The sequence below is a fragment of the Grus americana genome, chromosome 1 (genome assembly GCF_028858705.1).
Source record: "Grus americana isolate bGruAme1 chromosome 1, bGruAme1.mat, whole genome shotgun sequence".
NCBI lineage: Eukaryota > Metazoa > Chordata > Aves > Gruiformes > Gruidae > Grus > Grus americana.
The window spans coordinates 8629502-8649839 of NC_072852.1; the positions used below are offsets into that span (position 1 = coordinate 8629502).

The window sequence follows — 20338 nt, forward strand, 5'->3', positions numbered from 1 at the left end:
CTTGCTAGGAAGACAGCAAGTCCCACAGAGGACAGTAAATAATTTTTTGGCAACATACAGCGAGCACTGAAGACGAGTATCTAGCTTTTTATTTGTAAATTGAGTTCTTCCCATTCTGAGTTTTAAAATTAAATAATGTAGTGAAGCAAAAGGGTAATGGAGCAGCTGACAGAGCACACCGGTGCTCCTTTTCCTGGCCCATCCCTATGGCATACGGGAAGTCTGCTCGCTTGAGCTGACTCCTGCTGCTGCTGTGTTAGTGGCCCCGTTGCCTCCTCGGGAGTTGTTGCAGTGCATTGGGGGCGGTAACCCTCACGTTGCAGAAAGCAATTCAGCGAGCAGCCCCGCCAGGTCTGCTTCACACCCTGAATTTTTATTCAAGGCCAACAATTGCAGCAAGAAGTGCACTTTTCTGGAAGTTGACCGTATATCCATTTTTCTTGTATGAAAGACATGCTGTATCCAACCAATATAATCTTCTTCCATATATTTTCAGGGTGACTCCCCTGCTGCATGTCTAGGAGTGCCTGCAAGCTTTGTGGGTTTTATTTGAGAAAATGTAAAGAGAATTGCTGCTCCCGCTGAAATCAGTGTTCCTCAAACATTGGGTTTTATCCCACAGTTAAGGTGAACAATGAGTCCTTGGGATGGACTTTGGGATCTACCTGGTGCAGGAGCACAAAACATAAAGCAGCGTCACAGTTTCTATCCTGTTCTGCATTTTTTCTGGAAAGATAGTTTGACTTTTTCATGTAACAGTTTACACAAGCTGCTTCATTTGGCACCCCGGTGAGGGATGGGGACCATCGGTGGAAGAACAGATAACCCATTTTCCTTCCTCCAGCTGGAGCTGAAAACAAGGGGAAATTTCAAACTTGTCTCTGTTAGCAGAGCATCACAGAGCTCCCTCCAGACTGCTCCAGTAAGGTCCTCAAATGACATAAAATGAGCAAATGAATGCATTTTAGTGTTAGCATACAGTCACAGCGATGACACCAGCCAGGGATGGTGAGAGGGGTTACACAATGCAGGCGAAGATCTGACTCTACCCTTACACTCCTCATCTCTTTTCAAGAGATGAATAAGGGCTGAGTCAAACCTGGATTACAGGGATTGCAGTAAAATTGCTCAAAAAATAGTCACTCAACAAATTAGAAGTAAAAAAAAAAGGGGGGGGGCTATGTATTGGAGTTCGAAAAGGTAGATCAATAGGGACAGGAACATAATGTGCTGGTGATGAGCGCTGTGTCTGTGCTGGGTTTTGCTCATTAGATAAGAGGAGGCGGAAAGGAGGGAGCAGGAAAGAGCACGGGTTGCAGAGATGCCAGGGAGGCAGGGGACCCTCAGTACCTGAGGCAGTGAAACACTTCATTAGGAATGAGTAGCCGGACATTGCTGGGGAAGGGGAGACAAAATCCGGACTGAAAGGCAACCACTGAGGGAGCAGTCTGCATAATTCTGGGGATAATAATGATTTGGGTCAGGCCATGAATAAGCTGCTCTCCCATGCCACGGAGAAGGGTCACTGTCATGGTCTGGCGAGGAGACGAGTGGTCCACCGCATATCCTACCCATTGGGATCCCACCTTAAGGTGGGACACGGACATCCTTAGGACCGGAGGAGCAGGGAGATGGGTGCAAGCACCCCGCATCGCCTGGTGCTGCCATGCACAAGGATGGGGAGCGGAGGTGCCAGCAGCCAAGTGAGGGATGACGGGGGCTGCAAGGCCAGCACCCCGCGGGAGGGCCAGGGCAGCGGGATCTCACCCCCCGGTGCCGCTCCCACCCCAGAGCCTTTTGGGGCCGGGGAGGCACAACCGGGGGGTGCTGCGTGCTCCCCCAGCACGGCCGGGGCTGCCGGGCGGTGTCTGCGCGGTTTCACCCCCCGGTGCCGCTCCCACCCCAGAGCCTTTGGGGCTGGGGAGATGCAACTGGGAGGGTGCTGCCGCGCTCCCACTTGCCACGCCGGGGCTGGACGAGCCTCGGCAGCGTGCGCCTGCGCTGCCTGCCTGCCTGCCTTCCTTCCTCCTCCTCCTCCTCCTCCTCCTCCTCCTCCTCCTCCCCCCCATCCCCCCCATCCTCCCGGCTCCTCCTCCCGGCTTTGGCGGTGCCGGCTGCCGGGAGCGGGCGGCCGGCGGGGCCGCTGCCGTCCGTGCCAGCCCCCGGGGTTATGCCCGGCTGCAGGCGGGGCGCAGGGCCAGGGCCAGGGCCAGCCCGACCCGCCGGCCGCGGCCGGGGTAGGGAGGTCTCCGGCAAGGGCAGGGGGCGGTGATTCCCCCGCCCCCGGGTGCGGTGCGGGGAAGGGGTGCGCGGCTGCTCCGCGGCGGGGGCGGAGGATGAGGATGAGGATGAAGATGCGGCGGGCCGGAGCGGAGCGGGGGTACCCGGGCAGCGCCTGGGTGTGCTGCTGGCTACTGGGCTGTCAGGCGGCCGCCCTGCAGCTGCCGCCCTGCGAAGAGGTGAGATTTTCCTCCTCCTTCGAGGTTTTCCCCATCCATAGGTGCGGGGCAGGGGGGGCATGCAGCGGCTCGGGTGGAGGGTGGGTGGTACCCCAGGAGGGGGGTTTTGCTGGTTGTTGCTGCCCCCCCCTCCCCCCCAGAGGCTGTTCGTGGGACGATAGAGGGGTCGGACCCACGGAGAAGGACCCTCTGCCGGGGGTTTTGCGGGGCGGCCGACCCTCCCTCCCCCCCCCCCCCCGCATCACGCGTGGAGCGGCTCCCCTAGCCGTCGGTGGCGAAGCATCCCCACGCACACACTCCGGTTGTCACTGCTCCCTCCGGTGCGTGGAAATAGCAGAGCCCCCCTCCAAACGAGGGGAACTCGACTGGCCTCGCTGCTCTTCTAAATACCATGTTAAATCAGTGCAAAAGGGGGAGAGTAAGGAGGGGAGTGGTGAAGCTGTCCCGACCCCCCTCTGTCAGCCCGGGGTGTCCTAGAGCTGAGCCGTCTGTGTGACACGGAGAGAGAAACTTTCTGCCTCTCTCCTGCTATAAAACCCCGAAACAGGAGAGACTCGGTGTCTTGGGAGCAGGGGCCGCTCTGCAGGGCTGTGCAGGATGCGGGAGCTGAGCCTGCCGGCCAGGGATGCCCAGCCCTGGGCCAGCTCCGGGTGGCCCAGAAGGAGCCCTGATGGAAGGGACCAAGGCTGAGCCTCTGCTCCAGGGTTTCTGTCCTCACTCCTACATTCGGGGAGATCATCTCTCCTACTTTTAAACAGCAAGTGGGTCTTTCCTGTTTTTTAAATCTAGGTGTGGGGGTGAGGAGGCTAGGTACCACCTTCCCAACAGGTCTCAATGGCTGGGGCACTGTTCTAGCAAGCAGAAACCTGCAAGTGGGTTGACAGCAGTTAGTCTCCTTTCTTCTACCCCTCCAAGGATGCTCCGGGAACAGAGCTTCCTCCCCTCTTCTACTGCCGTTGCACTGTTTAGCAAGAAATCATTTGTATATGCTCAGACTGGACTGGGGATGAGTGACTGCAGCCGGATCAGAGCACTGGGCTGGCGAAGGGTCCTGATCCGTGCTTGGGGGCTATTGCAGTGTGGGACCTCCTCGGCTGGGGGTGCAGAAGCCCGTGTCTCCTCCCTGTGGTGAAAGAGGGCATCCCTGACCTGGGGAATATTCCTTCTTGGCCTGTTGAATCTACTTTTTGTCTTCCAAGTAGCTGAGCCTCAGTGGGAGAGCTCAGTGTTAGTCTAGCATGGGAAATCTGGAAGTAGAGGGACATGTGGGATACCCAAATCGGTGGCTTTTTTTCCTAAATGCTGATCATCCTCAGAGAGGGGGATTTATGTAGCTACCTGCTGTGAATTACCTATCTCCCTTTTCCGCTAGTGAAGGAAAACAGGACCTTCTAGAGCTGATTTCATCCTAAAGTCTTTACTTAAAAAAAATGAACCTCTGCAGATGGTTAAGGGTGACAGCTGAATCTCAGCAGAGGTACCAAAGACATAGAGCTGGTATTTTTAGCATTACATACCGGGCTTTAGGTGTGCAAATTCTTTCCTGAGCCCTAGTTCTATGCCCCTTTGGATCTGGCCCTGAGTGCTTTTGCTTTCTTTTCAGAAGGTTGGACAATGTCGTTTTACTTTAGTTTCACTTGAATACTCTTTGAGACAGAGACATCCCTCACTCACATGATTAAAAAGCTGTACGTTACTTGTGCTGGTGTGTGGGTGTAGCCATGCAACTGTATGTCCCAGGGAATATAATTACAAACATGTCTGGATGGAGAAGGGGGGAAAAAAAAAGCTTGCAAAGAACGAAGGTAGTAGATCAGTTGGTTTACAAAAGGAATGAACATATTAATAGTTCATGTAAAACATGGCTAATACCTGGCTGTTATGCGTCGGTCTGAAAACTTTGCCATTTGCCCTAATTCAGCCTAATTCTAGTGATCTGAGTGTATTGCCATTAAAATCACAACAGCTGCTGTTGTGATTGACTCTGGTTTGGGCAGACTCAGATAGGGATGAAGTCGGGAAATGAGAAAGCACAGCCTGTTACAGGGTATTGCAATCACTGAAGACTTGGTAAAAGTCTCATTGTTTTGTACCCAAAAGGCTTGAAAAGCACAAGGCTTAATGCACTGGCAAGTAGTTCATTTTGAATCTATAGGGGAACTTTCCTTTAGCTGCACCTTTTTTTTTTCCCCTCCCTCCTTGACAGCTTGTTTTTCTGTTTACTCACTGTTATGAGAAATATGGGTATCTGCCAGTTTGTGAGATTTCTGCGCTGGTACAGCGTTTGGAGCAGTGGGATCTCTGGCTATGCCTGAGGCTCCATGGTGCTCTGATAACATAGATAGTAAAAATAATAATGTATAGCAATGTCACTTTCCAGAAACCTTTCTGTCATTGGCTTCTTTCATCAGGGACTGTAGTAGTTCAGCACTTTAGGAAAGGTATGTTTGTGCTGCAAAGCAAATGTACGAGCAGCTCAAATGAGTATTCCCATGAGTTTTTGGAGTAAATTGATGTGCCTATAAGCTTCTGGCATAATAGCGTTTGGTGCAGGCTGTGATGCCCATTCACATCATGAGCTTTTGCTGAGGTCTGTGATGCTGGCAGCTAGTTTGAAGGTGTTAGGTGCATCTTCAAGAGATGGAGGCAGGCTCTGGGCTTTGGATGCCTGGGGTACCTCTGGGGTGCAGAAGCTGGGGAGACCCACTGCTGTATCCCATACTTCTGGTGATTTGGTAACTCGGATTGGGACAGTGGTAGAAGAATAACTGCTTAGTGAACTCTTTCTGCTTACGCCAGTGGTGAATGGGATACTAATGCAAACGTTTCATGTGTTGCATGAATTAAATGACTTTGAGTGGAGTTGATGACACTCATGTTTTTCACTCGTATTAAATACACATTCAGATATTATGATGGAAATGAAGCGATATTCATGCTCACCCCCTTGCCACTTCAGAGAACATCTTTGTTACATCTTATTTTCCAGTGTTTGATGCTTTTCCTAAACTTTTCAACTGAGTCTTCTTTGGCTTCCCCTTAGAGATTCACCCAAATCTGAGTAGATTTTGCTTTTAGGACATTTTAACTGATACTCAGCCTAAATGGATCTTTTCTTCATGTCATTATTCCTTTCCCTCTTTTTTTTTTTTTTCTTTCATATACCCCGTTCGACTCTCAATTACTATGCGGATCGAGAGCAAACACATGTTTTTGATACAGATAATAAATGTGATTGTGCTACATTGGATGGTTTACCTGCTGATTCAGTAGGCAAATAAACCAAATATAGAACTTTAAGGTGACTAAGTGAATGGAAGGTGTATTGCTAAATGCATTCTGCAAGGGAAAGTATTTTTGTACTAGTCTGCTGGAATACTTCTGGAGAAGATAGAAATGATAGAAGAAATTTATTTGGACAATGAAAAAATCTTTTCTAAAATCACTTGTAAGACAAAGACAAGGAAGTCTTAAGGAGGGAGGGAAACATGAACTTGAAACTGGGTCAAGTACGGTGGATTAAGTATGTTGAAATAATGTCAATTTTCATGATGAGAAACGGTTAAAAAAATGGGGTGTGTCTAAGTTAAGCGTGAAGTATTTTAAGTATATTAGTGTTTTAAATCAAGATATTAGGTACTAAGCTAAGCAGCCTGGGAAGCAAGGTGAAGTTCTGTCTTTCCATGTAAAGGATGGAGAGAAGATACATGTCACTCTTGGAAGGACCTTACGTAACAGACCTAGATAAAAGTCAGCATGCCTGTCACCTAATATCGCTGGCAGGAATAACAAGGATGTCTGCCGGAAGGAATCTGAGTATCTCACACACTCTGACGTTGTAGGTGAACTCCACCTGCTTGGGGAAAGGGTTGGGGTCATTGTGGGTGGCTCTGTAGAGACAGCCCACGTGCTCACGGGGAAATAAGTTGGGTAAGGATAAATCAGGTAAGAGTGTGTTTGTGCCTTATTGTTAGTACTCAGGAACCGTCAATGTTAATAAGCATACAGTGATGACAGCATAGGGTGATGCTGTCTAAGTAAGAAGGGAATAACTTGAGAGAAGAAGAGGAGCATGCATTAATGCACGGGGTAGAGAAAATTAACGAGATGCAAATCTTTAGGATAAGATAGAAATAAAAGGATTTTCTGTGTACTTGAAAGGCTAAATGTTGTTACTCTTAAAAGGCAATACTTTTTATTTTCAGGTAGCTATAAACAACCTCTGGGACTTCTTGATCTCTGGGATTATTTTCATTTCTGTTGGCCTTAAAGTCTCTGAGAGGTTTAGCCCATTGCTAAACATTTAGGAAGGAATTCTCCTTCTAAGGTTCCCTTACTGTCCCTTATTGGTACCCTTGCCCCCTTCTCGGAAGCACCTGCATTTGCTATTTTGGCAACAAAGCAGGAGCTATCTACACCAGGGGAGGACCCAGTGTAGTGTTCCCTGATTTCTAAGGGATCTGAAAGATCTTGGACTCTTAATTTATGAATGGTTCATAGGCAGCAGAAGAGACTGCAGAAAAGATTCATAGACAGATCACATTATTTTTATCACCTCTTGCTAATGCAGACTTGTGTCTATGAGGCGAAAAGGGAAATGTACAGCTTCCATTTGCCATGGTGATGGAGAGTCATAAAAATGAGGAAAGAAGAGCAAAACCCCATGCTATAAAACTGCTGACAATAAAGTTGATGAAGTGGAAACAGGTGCACAAAAGGTGAGAAGACAGATGCTGAGATGCAGGTACCGCAGCAGAAAGCATCGCCACTGCAACGCGTAGGCAGACCAAGGCGGGAGGTGGGGGGAAGCACAGGAGAAACTGGTGAGGTGTCAGAATTTGAAACCTGAGGAGGAGGACAGATGCTGGTATAAAATACAGAAAGGGAGCCATGGCTGTAACGTTTCAAGCATAAGAAAATTAGGCACGGTGGAGACTGCTGTAACAGACCATAAACTTGAAAGAGTAGCAGACATTAAGCCAACACAAGATTGCATTTCTTCCACCATCAAACACCACTTGATCATTCAGGATGAGTATCTATCATCTATAAAGAAGCCCATGATTTTATTTTCTTCCTTCCCCTTTGTTCCTTATAGCTTGTGTAGATTTAGCAAGGGCGAGTGAGGACAGGAGCTCTGCTGGGATTCCTGACACATCCATGCACGATGCTGGTTGGGACCATCAGCAAGCTGGGTGCCGGGATGGGTGTCCGCAGTGATTTGGGTTATCAGCTGCCTCCTCCAGGCCACGATTTCCACTGGGTGTTGATTGGGAAAGTGTTAGCAGTACTGTTTATTGCTTTCTGCCAGCTGATGACCTGGGTCAGAAAAGCTGGAATCGGTTGAAGGGAAACCCTCACCTGCAGGTCTGACTCAGCGTAGACGTTGGCAGGGCTCCCACCGACGGCAGCGACCATGGGGCAGAGCCAGGGGTTGTCAGGACTTTCAGGGCTCACTCTGTGGGCAACGGGGAGGTGCCATCAGAGCAGGCTTCCCCCATGTCATGTGTGTAAGTGGCTATCGACACGTGCTGAAGAAAGCAGTAAGCACCAGTTTAGAAAAAAGAAAAGTGGAGAATAGATAAGGGGTGGTAACAAGAAGGGCAGCCTTGAATGCCTCATGCTCGAGATAGGAAAAAATCAGTGTTTGGGAGGAGGTCAGGGAACAGATCCTACGTGTCTCCCAGACATTGCCAAGGTTGTCTAGGGGCTGCCACTGAAAGGTCCTGTGCTGGTATCTGGCGCGGCTGTGATGTTCCTGACTCTTACACCTACTTGGAAAAGAGTGTCCCTCCTACTCCCCCTTGGTAACATTTTAGCTATTGTCCTGCACCTGAAAATCTGTTTAGGTGTTGGCTGCTGGCAGTGGAAACAATTTGGTATTCAGTCTTTTGAAGGAGAAATATTTTTTTTTTTAAGAGAAATAGTTAAAAGCCCTTTTCTTGACAACCTCCTCTGAAAAAAAAAAGCCAAAAACTTTCAATTACGAAACATCAGCCAAATCTAATAATGACCTTGTTTCACAAACACTGTGATGCCCACTTTTATAAATAGTGCCAGGCAGTAATCGCTGTACGCTTGGGACAAGGGCTCACAGCTGATTTAAGATGATCTGGGATGAGACGTGCAGATGGGCTGCCGGCTCCCCTGCGTTGGTGCTGACAATCCTGTCACGGTGTGCTGAGTCAGAGCAAACGCTGATTTGGCTGGAAACTAACCTGCCAAAAAAAAAAAAAAAAGAAAAAGGAAAAGGGTGATTTTTTTAGCTGGGTGAGTGGCAGAGATGACTCAGTGTTTAGTCTCCGGGGGGCTAGAAGTAGCGCAGGAAGCTTTGGGACCTACCAGGCACAAGGCTGGTCCCCTCTTATTTTAGTTCTAGAACATAAAAATCTGGTCAGATACAGCTAGTCTGGGTTTACACTGAGATAATAGCAAGAGGACTGTATTTCCTGATGTAGGAAGGAGAAAATGAGAGAGGTATATGTTGAAGGTGTGAAAGAACTGGCTTGTTGCTCTCTGCTGCGGAGGTCCGTGCTCTGGCTTCAGAGATGCAAGTGCCCTCTCTGCAAGGGAAGGGACATTTGTGGGCTGTAAGGTAGGCTTTCAATGAAAATAAAATGATTTCAGGTGAATTTCTAGTCCTAAGTATAACATTTCTTTCACAGAGAATTTTTGCTGCTACAAAGAGAGGGCAAATCACTCATCCCATTTGCCCTTGCTGATATGGCGTTAACCTCTCTTATCTGTTAGTGTTTTAGGGTCAAGAAGTACAACACGTAACAGAGGTGGTTTATGGTGATACTTGAAGATTATTGGAAGGTACCTACAAAAAATTACAGGAACCGTATTATTTGGTGGTGAAAATGCTGGGAAGCTTGATTTTCATTTGTTTAGATTTCGTTCCACCTTAGAAGTGCAAATATTTTCCAGGGATAATCCACAGGAAAGAGGCTCAAGGTGTTTGGGATTGGTTGAAAGGGTATGTCCATCCTGCCCAGTACAGGAGCATCAGGAGAAGAGATTCATGCAAGCAGAGTGAGCCGGCCCACGACACTGGGCAGATCCCTGGCCCTCTTCTACTTACCAGGGTAGACACAGCCAAAAGAGCTATTTTATACATAGTAATTACCACTGTGGGTTACTAATGCTAATCTTATAATCCAATTTGATGAAAAAACCTGCTTTGGGGAAAGGGTGAACTTTCCCTCTGAGGTTGGAACTGACTGGAACATGCTGAGAGGTATTTTTGATGTAATGAATATGGTCAGAAAATTTAAATACATCAGATAACCAAGCTAGAGGAAGAAGCGACAGGGAGTGCAAAACTTGAAGATGCCATTAACATAATTGCTGTTGGCTTGATAAAGTACACTATACATTTAATAGTAGAGAAATCGGTGTCTAAATTGATCATACCATCCCAGAAAACTAAAATGGTGACTTTTAGTAGCAAACTCAAGGGTGAAGGTGATTTAGGCCTCAGCTGTTGAGTCTTAAAGTGTTTATTTCCCATAGCATTTCTTGTGGCCTGTGAAATCCTTCTGGTTTGGTGCTTACTCTCTTAAGTTTCTCAAAGGAAGATCTTCACACAGGCTGCCCGTGTTTTATACACATGAAGGGGTGGTGCTGCGTCTTCCGCGAGACGTGAATCAGAAATGGGTTACTTCTGATTTTTCCCAGGCTCTTATATCCATGGCTCCCTCCTGCTGGCAGGTCAACAGTGCTGATCAAATGCTGCTTGTTTCTGGTTAGCTGCTTTTTATCTCCGGCTCTGTGGCTCCTTAAAGCAAATGAAGAAAAAGACAGATTTCCCAAGACAGTTCTTTTCTTCTCTCTTTTGTTTGGTCTTATTTCATCCAATTAAAAAAAAAAAAATCAGACTTCTGTTGAAAGGACAGCAGAGGCTCTAACCAGACTGCTTTACAGCAGGATTTATGCTTGCATGGAGGGAACATGAGCTGATGTGCATCGCAGGGATGCTGGGGTGAGGAGGCTTCTCAGTAGAATTGCAGAGGAGAAATGATTCAGCTCTTCACGCCGCACCTTTCTTGGCAAGCATCTGCCCTGCAGACCTGCTGATGAGCAGCTTGTCTTGCCTTGTGATGAACGTCAAGTGTCCCGGTTAATAAGGGAATGGCTGTCTCCCCTGGAGCCGCTCGAGTAACGGCTGAACCCAGGCCACTGTCTCCTCTTCCAGAAGACCAGACAGGGTGACTCTGTCGATTAACGCTGGGTTTTGATGCTGAATATAGGATTCACCAGGACTCTGAATTCTCCTTTTTTTGGCTGGAAGTCCACTGTGCTCTGTGTTGGCCTCTGCATGGTGAGAGGCGGGGGATCCAGAGGTGCTGCTCAATCCTGCATCAAAGCGACGTGTCCTGTTGGCATCAAGGGATCCTTTTAGGGATGCACAGACCAGGTGTCACAGATAGTTCAGCGCTGAGCCCTGCACTGCTCCTGAAATAGCTGTGTTTGATCATCAGATTCCCATTCACCCTAGCTAAGAGGAGCCATAATGTAAAAAAGAATCAATTCCCATATCTTTTGGTTTTGCAGTATTTTTAACTGCACTTAAGCCAACCCTACTTAAATGTTAGCTGACTTCTCTGAAGAGTCATCACTTTTTAGTTCCAGCTTTTAAATTAAAACCAAAAAAGCTGATTTTCAGCATTGCCCGTTGCGATACTGACCTGCTAATCCCTTGAACTGCTTTGCTAAACAAGGGAAGAGATTTCCTTAAAGCCTCATCATGTGGTTGTGCAGGAATCGCAGCTTTCATTGAAAAAAGGGTGAAAAGAAAAGGTAACTCAGCTACTCAGTATTGCAGAGAGGAGTTGGAAAATGTGAATCTTGAAAAGCGAAAATCTGGAAAGTTAAGTGAACTGGAGCTAAGTTGCATAGTGTTTTAAGGTCCTGTGGCACTTAAATGAGTCGTATGAATTTGATGGGGTGGAAGAATGATGTTTGGCTTGAGGTTTTGGGAGGCTTTATGTGACTGTTACTGAAAGTACAGTTTGATTAACAAACTTTGCCATTGTTCAGCTTTGGCATTCACGCTGTAGATAGTTTGATGGGGAGACCCAGTGGCACCTCACTGGGCACCACGCATGCTGGCAATAAAAGTGAATTATTGGGGTGATCCTGCTTTCATAGGCAGTCTCTAGCCTGCTAAACATGACAGGCCCAAAGAGCTCTGGTCTTTGAACTGTGCAGATCACCCCAGGGTTAGTGTGCTCACTGGCATGAATTTGCCCGTGAAAGCCGGCACGGAATGGGACATTGCAGTAGAAGCTATGGATGAACCCCCTCAGTAGTCCTCCAGTTAGAAAATAAAGATGAGTGGAGGCAGTGGTGTCATGGGATGACAATAACTGGGTACAGTTATTTGGATACCTACCATGTTAGGAGGGCGTGTAGCACCCTCGTCATTTTTCAGGACAGGAGAAAATCAGTGTGAACAGAAAAATTGCTCTAGTGATCCATGCATAGTCCAAGCATGAGATCCTGGTGGTGTGGAAGTAGCCGAGCACTGGGCAGACCCAGTATTTCATACCATGAAAAGGACTTATCTAAAGTAAAATAAAATGAATCTCGACTCATCAGTGGAATTAATCTCCACTGTAACTGAATTACATTAGCTGTTACCCAAGCTATGAGGTTGCTCTGCAGTGTTCTGTAAGCCGCAGGGGTGAAGGTGTGTTGATAAGGCTGGGACATGGCAGTGGTGGAGCTAGGTCTCTGCAATGACCTAATTATACTGGAGAAGACACCTAAATCTTTGCCTCTGAACTGCTGAATTAAAATGGAAATGCAGCAGGAGCACAGCCTTGGTCCTTAGTTCTGGAGAGATATTTGTGAGTAAAGAGTTTTATTGTTTTGCCTTGTAGCAGCCTCCTACCAAAGGCGCGTTATCGCACAGCGGAGTCCCTTCCTATCCAGGGAATAATTAACACCAAGCTCATGCCAGTGTAAATTTTTGTCTATGATACATGCAGGATTAAACCTAACTTGTAATGTTAGGTTGCATGTAATGATCAGCTTGTAATTTATTGCAACTGTTTGTCAAATGGGCTAGACCTTGTACTTGCATTTAATTTCCCAGTGCAAAAAGGGGGGTGTTCAATTTATGATTGCTTACAACGTGCATGATTACAGGCTGACTGCGTTACCTGGGCAGGAAAACCAGCTATGAATGCATTTATTTTCTCCGTTTTTGTAGACTGGATCATATCTCACGGGTGCAATCAATAGCAAGGGACAGCTCAGGAACTGTGTGTGAGCAAAACTCTGATCTTTTCCTTGTCCTGCCTTTCCCCCCTGCCCGCTCTGTGGGCTGATGAGTCAGTGCTGATTGATTTGACTGATATAGCCATTTCGATAACCCATTACTCTGTCCCTTCAAGAGGGTTTCATGGTGCTGCAGCTCTGCCTGCTGCTGTCATCCCCCGGCTCACACCTCAACCCAGCCTTGGTCCTACACAAGAGGGAAGCTCGTAGCTCCAGGCACCATCTGGCTGCTAGAAATGGTAACAAATTTGGATTTGTAGCAGCCTTAAAAGCTGCCTTAGCCCTATGGGTAAATCTGGACTTCAGAAGAAGTGTGCACTGAGCAAGGCTTGGCTAGACCCTGCTACTGGAGATCTTTTTGACTGGGGTTAGCTGCATGAATACAGAGAAGAGTCTAGGAGCTGAATGCAGCTGATGGTTGAGTTAAATCTAAGATGCGTTTTCTCCATCATTTGCTTCACTCAGGCTGCCTTGGGCTGCTAGCTTGTCCTTGGTTTTATTTATTAGTTATTCTTGCGGTGGAAATGGACTCTCTGGCCTTGGAGGCAACCCAAGAGGGCAATATTGGATGAGGCTTCCTCATAAGAATACAGTTACGTGTTTTTCTTGTCAGGCTGTGATTTAAGATCTTGCTTTGTTCAATGAACAGGGTTATTTCAGACACATAACACATTTGAGCCCTCACAAAGGGCATGGTCCTATCCTGAGACAGGTGGTTGCAAGTCAGCAACTCCTAAATGTGACCTCCATCTGATGTTACAGGTGTCATCAGTGTGGTTTTTGTATTTTTTTTTTAAAAAAAATGGAATATTCATAAAAACATTCAGCAATCCCAAAGTTGAGTATTGATGAAGATTCAGCTACAAGTTGTAAAAAATGTCTTATTTGCTATGAGTTGCTTTTTTTTTTCCTGTTTGAAAATATTCAGCCATCTGGTCAGCAAACAAATAAAATGCTGCGTGATATTGGCAGCAAAGCATATGCTGAAAAACAACTAGTGGGAGAAGGAAACAGCCTCTCTGTAGTCTGGTGGGTTTATGGGTTTGCATTTTTTCCCCACTCAGGAAGACTCCTGAGTTAAATTTGTGTTTGCAAAAAGCAGAATCTGATCATGATCTTCGTACAAGGAAATGCAACTTTGGCAAAGCTTAAAGTCAATAAAAATATTTCTATTTTTACTTCTCCCTGAGGATTAATTAGGCTCAGTGAAAGAAGCACACCTTTTCCTCGTTATGAGTCTCTCTAGTTTGTAATATTATATGCAACAATTAAAGTCCTGGTTATAAAAAAGTTTTCTGTCAATGTGATCATTTTGGTTAAAATCCTGTCTTGAAGAAATTATGTGAGTTCAAGTTCTAGTGCAAATAATTTGTATTGAGCCAGAAGTGACTAATACCTGTAGTTCTTGTCTCTCTTCTTTTGGGGACTATATATATTGTTAGGGGAGCCTTTGTATTGGGGTAATACCTTCCACATTGAAGGTTTATTTCACTATATCTCTCCCCATTTGTACTGAAAACTCAAGTTCTGAGGAAGTCAAGGTCTGAAAGGGAAAAGCTGAGCTCAGAATTGAGCCAGACCCATCCATCCCCACCACTTGAGTGAGGAACACACCAAGAGCACGCAGACCTGGGTCAATAGTGACGAGGCAGTGAGGGCTGGGCTTTTCACAGCTGTAACCTGCTCCTGCCCTGTGCCAGCCTAATAGCTAGCGGATATTTTTTCATATAGAAACATCTCCCAAGAGAGAAAAGGAAATGTGGAGCAAATGCATTTGGTAGGAAATTGTAGAGGAGGTGACAGGGCAGAAAAATGATACAAGATCAGATGAGCGAACATCACACAGACTTCCCTCTAATAACAGCCTTGTTCCTTTTCTAATATTTTTCTGCTGCCTACTGCTGCATGAAAAACTCAGATGCCTAATGGAAACTGATAACCCACAGCAGAGGGGCAGGAGCGGAAGCTTTGCAAAACACTTGTGCATGTGCCTGGCTTGAAGCACATGAATAATTCCACTGAAGTTTGAAAACCAATGCCTTATTTAAGGTGAAGTTTATGCTTAAATACCGTGCTGGATTAAGATCAGGGAATTCTGTGAATTGCAGAGAGTCAATGCTCTGACATAACTGAGATATATTATTGAATTTAAACCTTTTACTTCCAGTAAACCGAAGACTTTCCTTTAGGTGCAGTGTTGAAAAAAAATGCATTGACTGGTGTTCTTTAAAAATATTTTAATGTTACGTCAGTTTGGTGCCAGTTTCATGCTGTCTTTTGTGGGTTTTCATAAAAATACTTCTTTTGTTCTGTGTACATTCAGTGGACTTTTTAACATTATCTGATGATGTCCTTTTATATGCTTTTACAAATTTAATTGGTGTAGCAGATCAGACAGGATGCTGCTGTGGGATTCTGCTGCTGGAGAGGAAACGGGCCACATTGATTCCTCAGATGATTAAATCTGGCCATAGTTCAGGTTCTCACTGGATTAAAGTGGACAACTTGTGAAATTGTATTACCTTTATACTGCTCCACATGAACCTGCCAGGAGCCCTGCGAGGGTGAGATGGGCGGTTTGGTGATAGTTTGTGAACTGAATCCTTGAAGATGTATTTTCCCTGTGGATACTGTAACTGCAGAAGTTAAATTTGGTTCAGAGCAGTGTCTCAGTGAGGTAGTGGCCCTACAGAAGGAGATGCACAGGCTCTAGGATGCACTTGCACATGCCCAAAAATGTTTATGTTGCGCTAAATGGTTCACTCAGATTGGAGGAGCCTTGTAGATAAATATGCTATAATATTTACCTTAACGTTTGCTCCATCTGTCTCATTTTTCTCAAGTACGTAGAGAGATTTTTCCCACTGAAATTGTCAACTCAGGTCCTCTTCTGAGGTAAATTATTTTACTGTACTCAGCTGTTTTATGCCTAATGTAGTTCTAGTTTATTGACTTTGCACTGTCTCAGGAGCACCCAAAGGGAGGTTTTTGCTGTGTCCTTTATTTTGAGAATACAAAAAAGGGCCCAAATTTATCGTCTTGTCTTACATGTGATAAAGGACGTGACAAGGCATGACAAGAAGTGGGTTACTTGGCTGGTGCTTAGGGACCTGCCGAAATTTGGCACAGCATTGGTGTAGGGGTTCAGAAGGAGGGCAAGGGGCAGAAATAAAAAGGAAAAAGTAGTCTTGGGGGATGGACAACTGAGTGCCCATGGGAATCCTGGGGAAAGCTTCTGTATCTGTTGAGTGGAGACCACCTGGGGCGAAGATATGCTCACTCTCCTTGAAGCAGTTGACTCATCTGGTTGCTATCCATCTCAGATCTGGAACCTCCTGATGGCCTTGACTCCTTCACAAACAAAAGCCTAGCAATTTTCCCTGTGGCTTTAATACATCTGTGGGGATGCTGCAGGTACCTTAGGTAATTGCCCTCTTGGGATTTGCTTCTAGGCTCTTAAATAGATATACCCTGAACTCTTTATGTGCAGATTACCTTCTGAATAGGCAACAGTCAGCAACATCTATACTCAAAAAAATAGAAGCTTCTCTTTTCATTTACGAGTCTTAAGCCTTGAATAGCTGGGAATAAATCATCAAGGTTGAAAAGGAGGAGGAATGAATAAAATCCAGCATATTAAAAGTTATAATTAGAACTGTGATCAACTTTGATACTGTCAGGCCTTCTCAACTGTAATAACTGCATAGCTCTGAATAAAAAGCCTAACCATTTTTGCAGTGAAACATGAATCTTGTTCTTGGAGAATGCTTTGGCTTATTACACAGTGCCAGCGTGTGTGAATTAGAGTATGCTGTACCGAGATCCCGTGGGTGGCTTTATCTACTGTCCATATGCACACAACGTTTGCATAAGACCTACAGTATAGTTGATGTTTGTGAATAATAGGCAATAAAATTTACTGTCCTGAAAACAAAAGCTGGTTTGTGTGTATGGAGGTGACCTTGTGCAGGTTGTGCAGGTTGTGCCTGAGCACCTGGCGTCTCGGAGCACTTTGGGGAACATCTTCCACTGCTACCCAAAGCTTTCCTTGCCGTAGGGAAGACAGACGAGTGTCACCATGTGGGTGGTCTTGGAAGACACTTCAGTAGTCAGCATGGACATCAACTGCAGCTCTTGGCTAAAGCAGGATGTGAAAACTCCTCGCAAATGTGGCACGTGGAGTCGATGTGTCATCGTTCTCTCTGCAACGCAGCTTACTTGCTTTGTGCTCTGACAGTTGAACACCAAACAACAAAACATGAGGATTTAGTGGGTTTTCCCCCTTATAGTTTTGTATGTAGAAATTTATGACAGTGGGGGAGGGAAAATACTATCAAATCAAAAGTGTGAGGCACTACACCTCTTTTATCTTTTTTTTTATTGATATAAGAGAGTGGATATGGGATAGATTCCCAGTAGTTAACAAAGCAAGTACTTAAGCTATGGATAGAACGCTTAAATATTGATAGTTAAAAAGCTGTAGCCCATTAATTCTACTTTTGATGGGCCTGCATGGGATCATGAATATTGGCATTAAACCTGACATTTTTTTCCTTAAGTCTAACAAACATCTCTGTTAATGCTTGATCGTTCAAGCTACTTGGCTTCAGTATTGCAGGTTTAAGTCCTGAGAGCCTACTTCAGCAAGGCGTTTAAAGGATTGGTCTTTTTGGGTTGAGGTGAAGATATGCCCAGTACCACTGTGATCCTGTTCTCTGTCAGAAAGTAGCACATGCAGTGACCTGAAAACCTCTTCTCACAAGCAATAACAAATGAAAAAAAAATGTTATTTTAAAATATTTTTATTGAATATTGAAACAGGGCTTCCTGCTTTGGAAGAGATAACCTCAGGAAAAGGCATTATCACTGAAAAGACTGAAAACAGTGGGATCTGATAACTCCTGGAAAAGTTGATTCTTACTGGGCAGAAGTAAAGTGATATGAGGCAGTGGGGTAAATATTTGTAGAGTAGTGTGGAATAATCACAGATGTGCTGCCACAGATAGTGAGGGTGTCACAGAAGAAGTTTAACCATGGGTTAATTAAACTTAAAATATTATTACATGTGCATTTAGATGCTTGTAGCGAGTGAGAGTCTTAGGAAAAAAAACACAAAAAAACCCCGCAAAAAACAACCCTTCATGGATAACCCTTAAACTGTAAGATTTTTCTTGTCATGAATAGTAAAGAACAGTTATCATGTATAGATTGGTAGTAATAAAAGTAATTCTCATTTTGACAAACTATGTTTATTTGGCTGTAAATATAAGAGAATCATAAAACTCATGCAAAGCAGTTAATGGAAAAATACTCACAGGATCAAACCTGTCCAAATATTACTACTGGGTGACTTAAAGACTGGATGACATTAGGACAACACAGATAACTGTATTTATAAAAATTGTTGACCACCATGTTCTTAGTTTCATTTTTCTCAATCTGACTGTTTTTTGAGAAGATTTAGGAGCTCACTGAAAAAATCGCCCTTGTCTAAAATCTTTTTGAGAAAAAGTAGAGATTTGCAAGTGAGTTTGTTAGGCTTTGAGACTGAAGAGTTAAAAACCCCACAACACAACTCCCGAATGTCTGGGTTCATCAGAAATGTCCTCCTGATCGCCAGGAGAGCCTGGGTCAAAGGGGGATTCTCCACCTTTCTGTTGCCGCTTGCCTTAATTTAAATCTTAATTTCTGTATTATTAGTCTCTGCTACAGGCTGCGTAGGAAACTTGGCTGTCCTAAGAGGGAAACTGAGGAGTGGGGAAGTCTTGAGTCCTCCCTCCAAGCTGTAGATGGAGCCTGACTGGATGGACATGCCTCACTGCAGCCCTGTCTTCTGAAGGCTGGACCCATGAACATAATATCATGTTCAAACTTGTCCACCTTCTGGGCTCTATGGTAACATGGCGTTGATGACTGTGAAGCTTTATACAGAGTGGCTGTTTAGGACAGTCTTCTGTTTCATTACCCTGTTCAGCAGTCTTGAACCCCTCCTCCTCTTGTGAGAAAGGGGAAAGATGGCTGTGGTGAAGAAAGGGCAATGATGTGATAACGGGAATCATTAGGATTTTTGCTTTGGTTGTGGAGTTAACTTCAGCCTGCGTAAATGACACCGAAGAACTGCCTGAGAAGAAAGACTGGTCAATTGAGATGAAACCACAATGTTATGGGATAATTAAGGTGTGAAGCAAGCTTTCAAAGCAGTGTTTGAAAGGGTCAACCACTTCTGCATGTTCAGAATGTAATGGTCAGGTTTTCTGTTAAAGAAAACCCCAATCTGAATTAACACGTGCAAACAGCATGGGTTTTTTTTAGAATCTGAATTATTGGGCTTCTTTCAGTGTGTGAAATGGAGTGAGATTCATTTCTCTGAGCGGTGCTTATCCAGTGGGCAACACTGCCATCTCCAACCTGCGTCCCATCCTATCCCATACTAAGTCCACGCTCCGCACGTGCTTTTTGACCACACAAGAAGTCCCACCACGTAGGTGGATGAAATTGGATGAGATGGATCCATCCGTCTTCTGCTGGTGTTTGTCCAGCAACAATGGTGGATGGTGGCAGAGTTAGAGAGCTGGAGAAGTTGTGTCTTGGAGGTGTATGAGGGGTGTGATGTGTGGGCACTGTGTGAATGCATTCAAGCGCGTGCCTTGACTCCTAGAGAGCTGAAACTGAAACTTGGTGCAGTGTGAATGGACATCAGGCTTGCCTCTGTCTCTGTCCTCTCACAGGGTGGTGGAGTGGCCACCCCATGTTGAAGGATTTAATATTTGCTTTCCAAGAGCCCTGGTGCCAGGGACTTTCACTGACACACTCCTGGGAAGAAAATAGAGAAATGAGAGGGACTTAGCCACAGTGAATTCATTTTCATAGAGGTTAATTTTCAAGAGAGAAGGCTCTGAACTCTCCTTTGGGCTCTTCTAATATTTGCAGAGCTTTATAAGGATAAAAGGCTGTGTAAGTGCTTGGTGTTACAGTTCAGAGACAGCAGATGACATGCCGCTACCCTACAGTAAGCCAACGTGCCGCTGACAAGTCTATTACAAGTAAGGTCTGGCTGTGGCTTATTGCAGTCAGCATCTTTTTACAAAGGGTAACGTGTTTTAAAGAATGTTGTGGGAGAGCTGTGATAAAAGGATCGCACCAATTTCTTTGCTCCGCACCAAAGTCAAAGTGGCTGACTTCCTCCAAAGCAGTTGTTATTTAAGGCCAGAAATGGTAAAATCTGGCCTTACAGTCAAATCCAATGTGGTATTTAAACTGCAAAACCCTTTGAGAAAGGTTCTATGGATCAGGACGAGCAAGTCCCCGAGTGGTTTAAGCATTATAACTGGATGAGTGTGTATTAGAAATACACAGGGTTGATGCTGGGAATCCTGAAAGGCAAGTTGACACATCCCAGATTAGCAAAGGTTAACAAAATATTAGGTTAGGGGTTGGAAAGAACAATAATTAAATGTGTGGTAAGACACTGACAGTGAGAACGGCGTACATCATGTCCTGGCAGGAGCAGGGGCTGTAGAGGAGGAGGAGGTGGGGATGGGTAATGCAGCCCATTGCAGCAGCTGAACTGCTCCCTCGTCCTGGAGACTGGC

The 20338-nt window shown here is 45.4% G+C and overlaps 1 protein-coding gene across 2 annotated transcripts in view; it reads left to right on the plus strand.

The window, feature by feature from the left end:
* The first annotated feature begins 2097 nt into the window (after window positions 1-2097).
* Window positions 2098-20338, plus strand: part of ELAPOR2 (endosome-lysosome associated apoptosis and autophagy regulator family member 2) — a 103236-nt gene continuing 84995 nt past the window's right edge. The window contains exon 1 of one of the 2 annotated variants that reach the window (XM_054826574.1): window positions 2098-2459. In XM_054826574.1, coding sequence (XP_054682549.1) covers window positions 2337-2459 — 123 coding nt within the window. In that variant the 5' untranslated portion in view covers window positions 2098-2336. The remainder of the gene's footprint in view (window positions 2460-20338) is intronic. The other variant, XM_054826584.1, reaches the window with a different exon arrangement.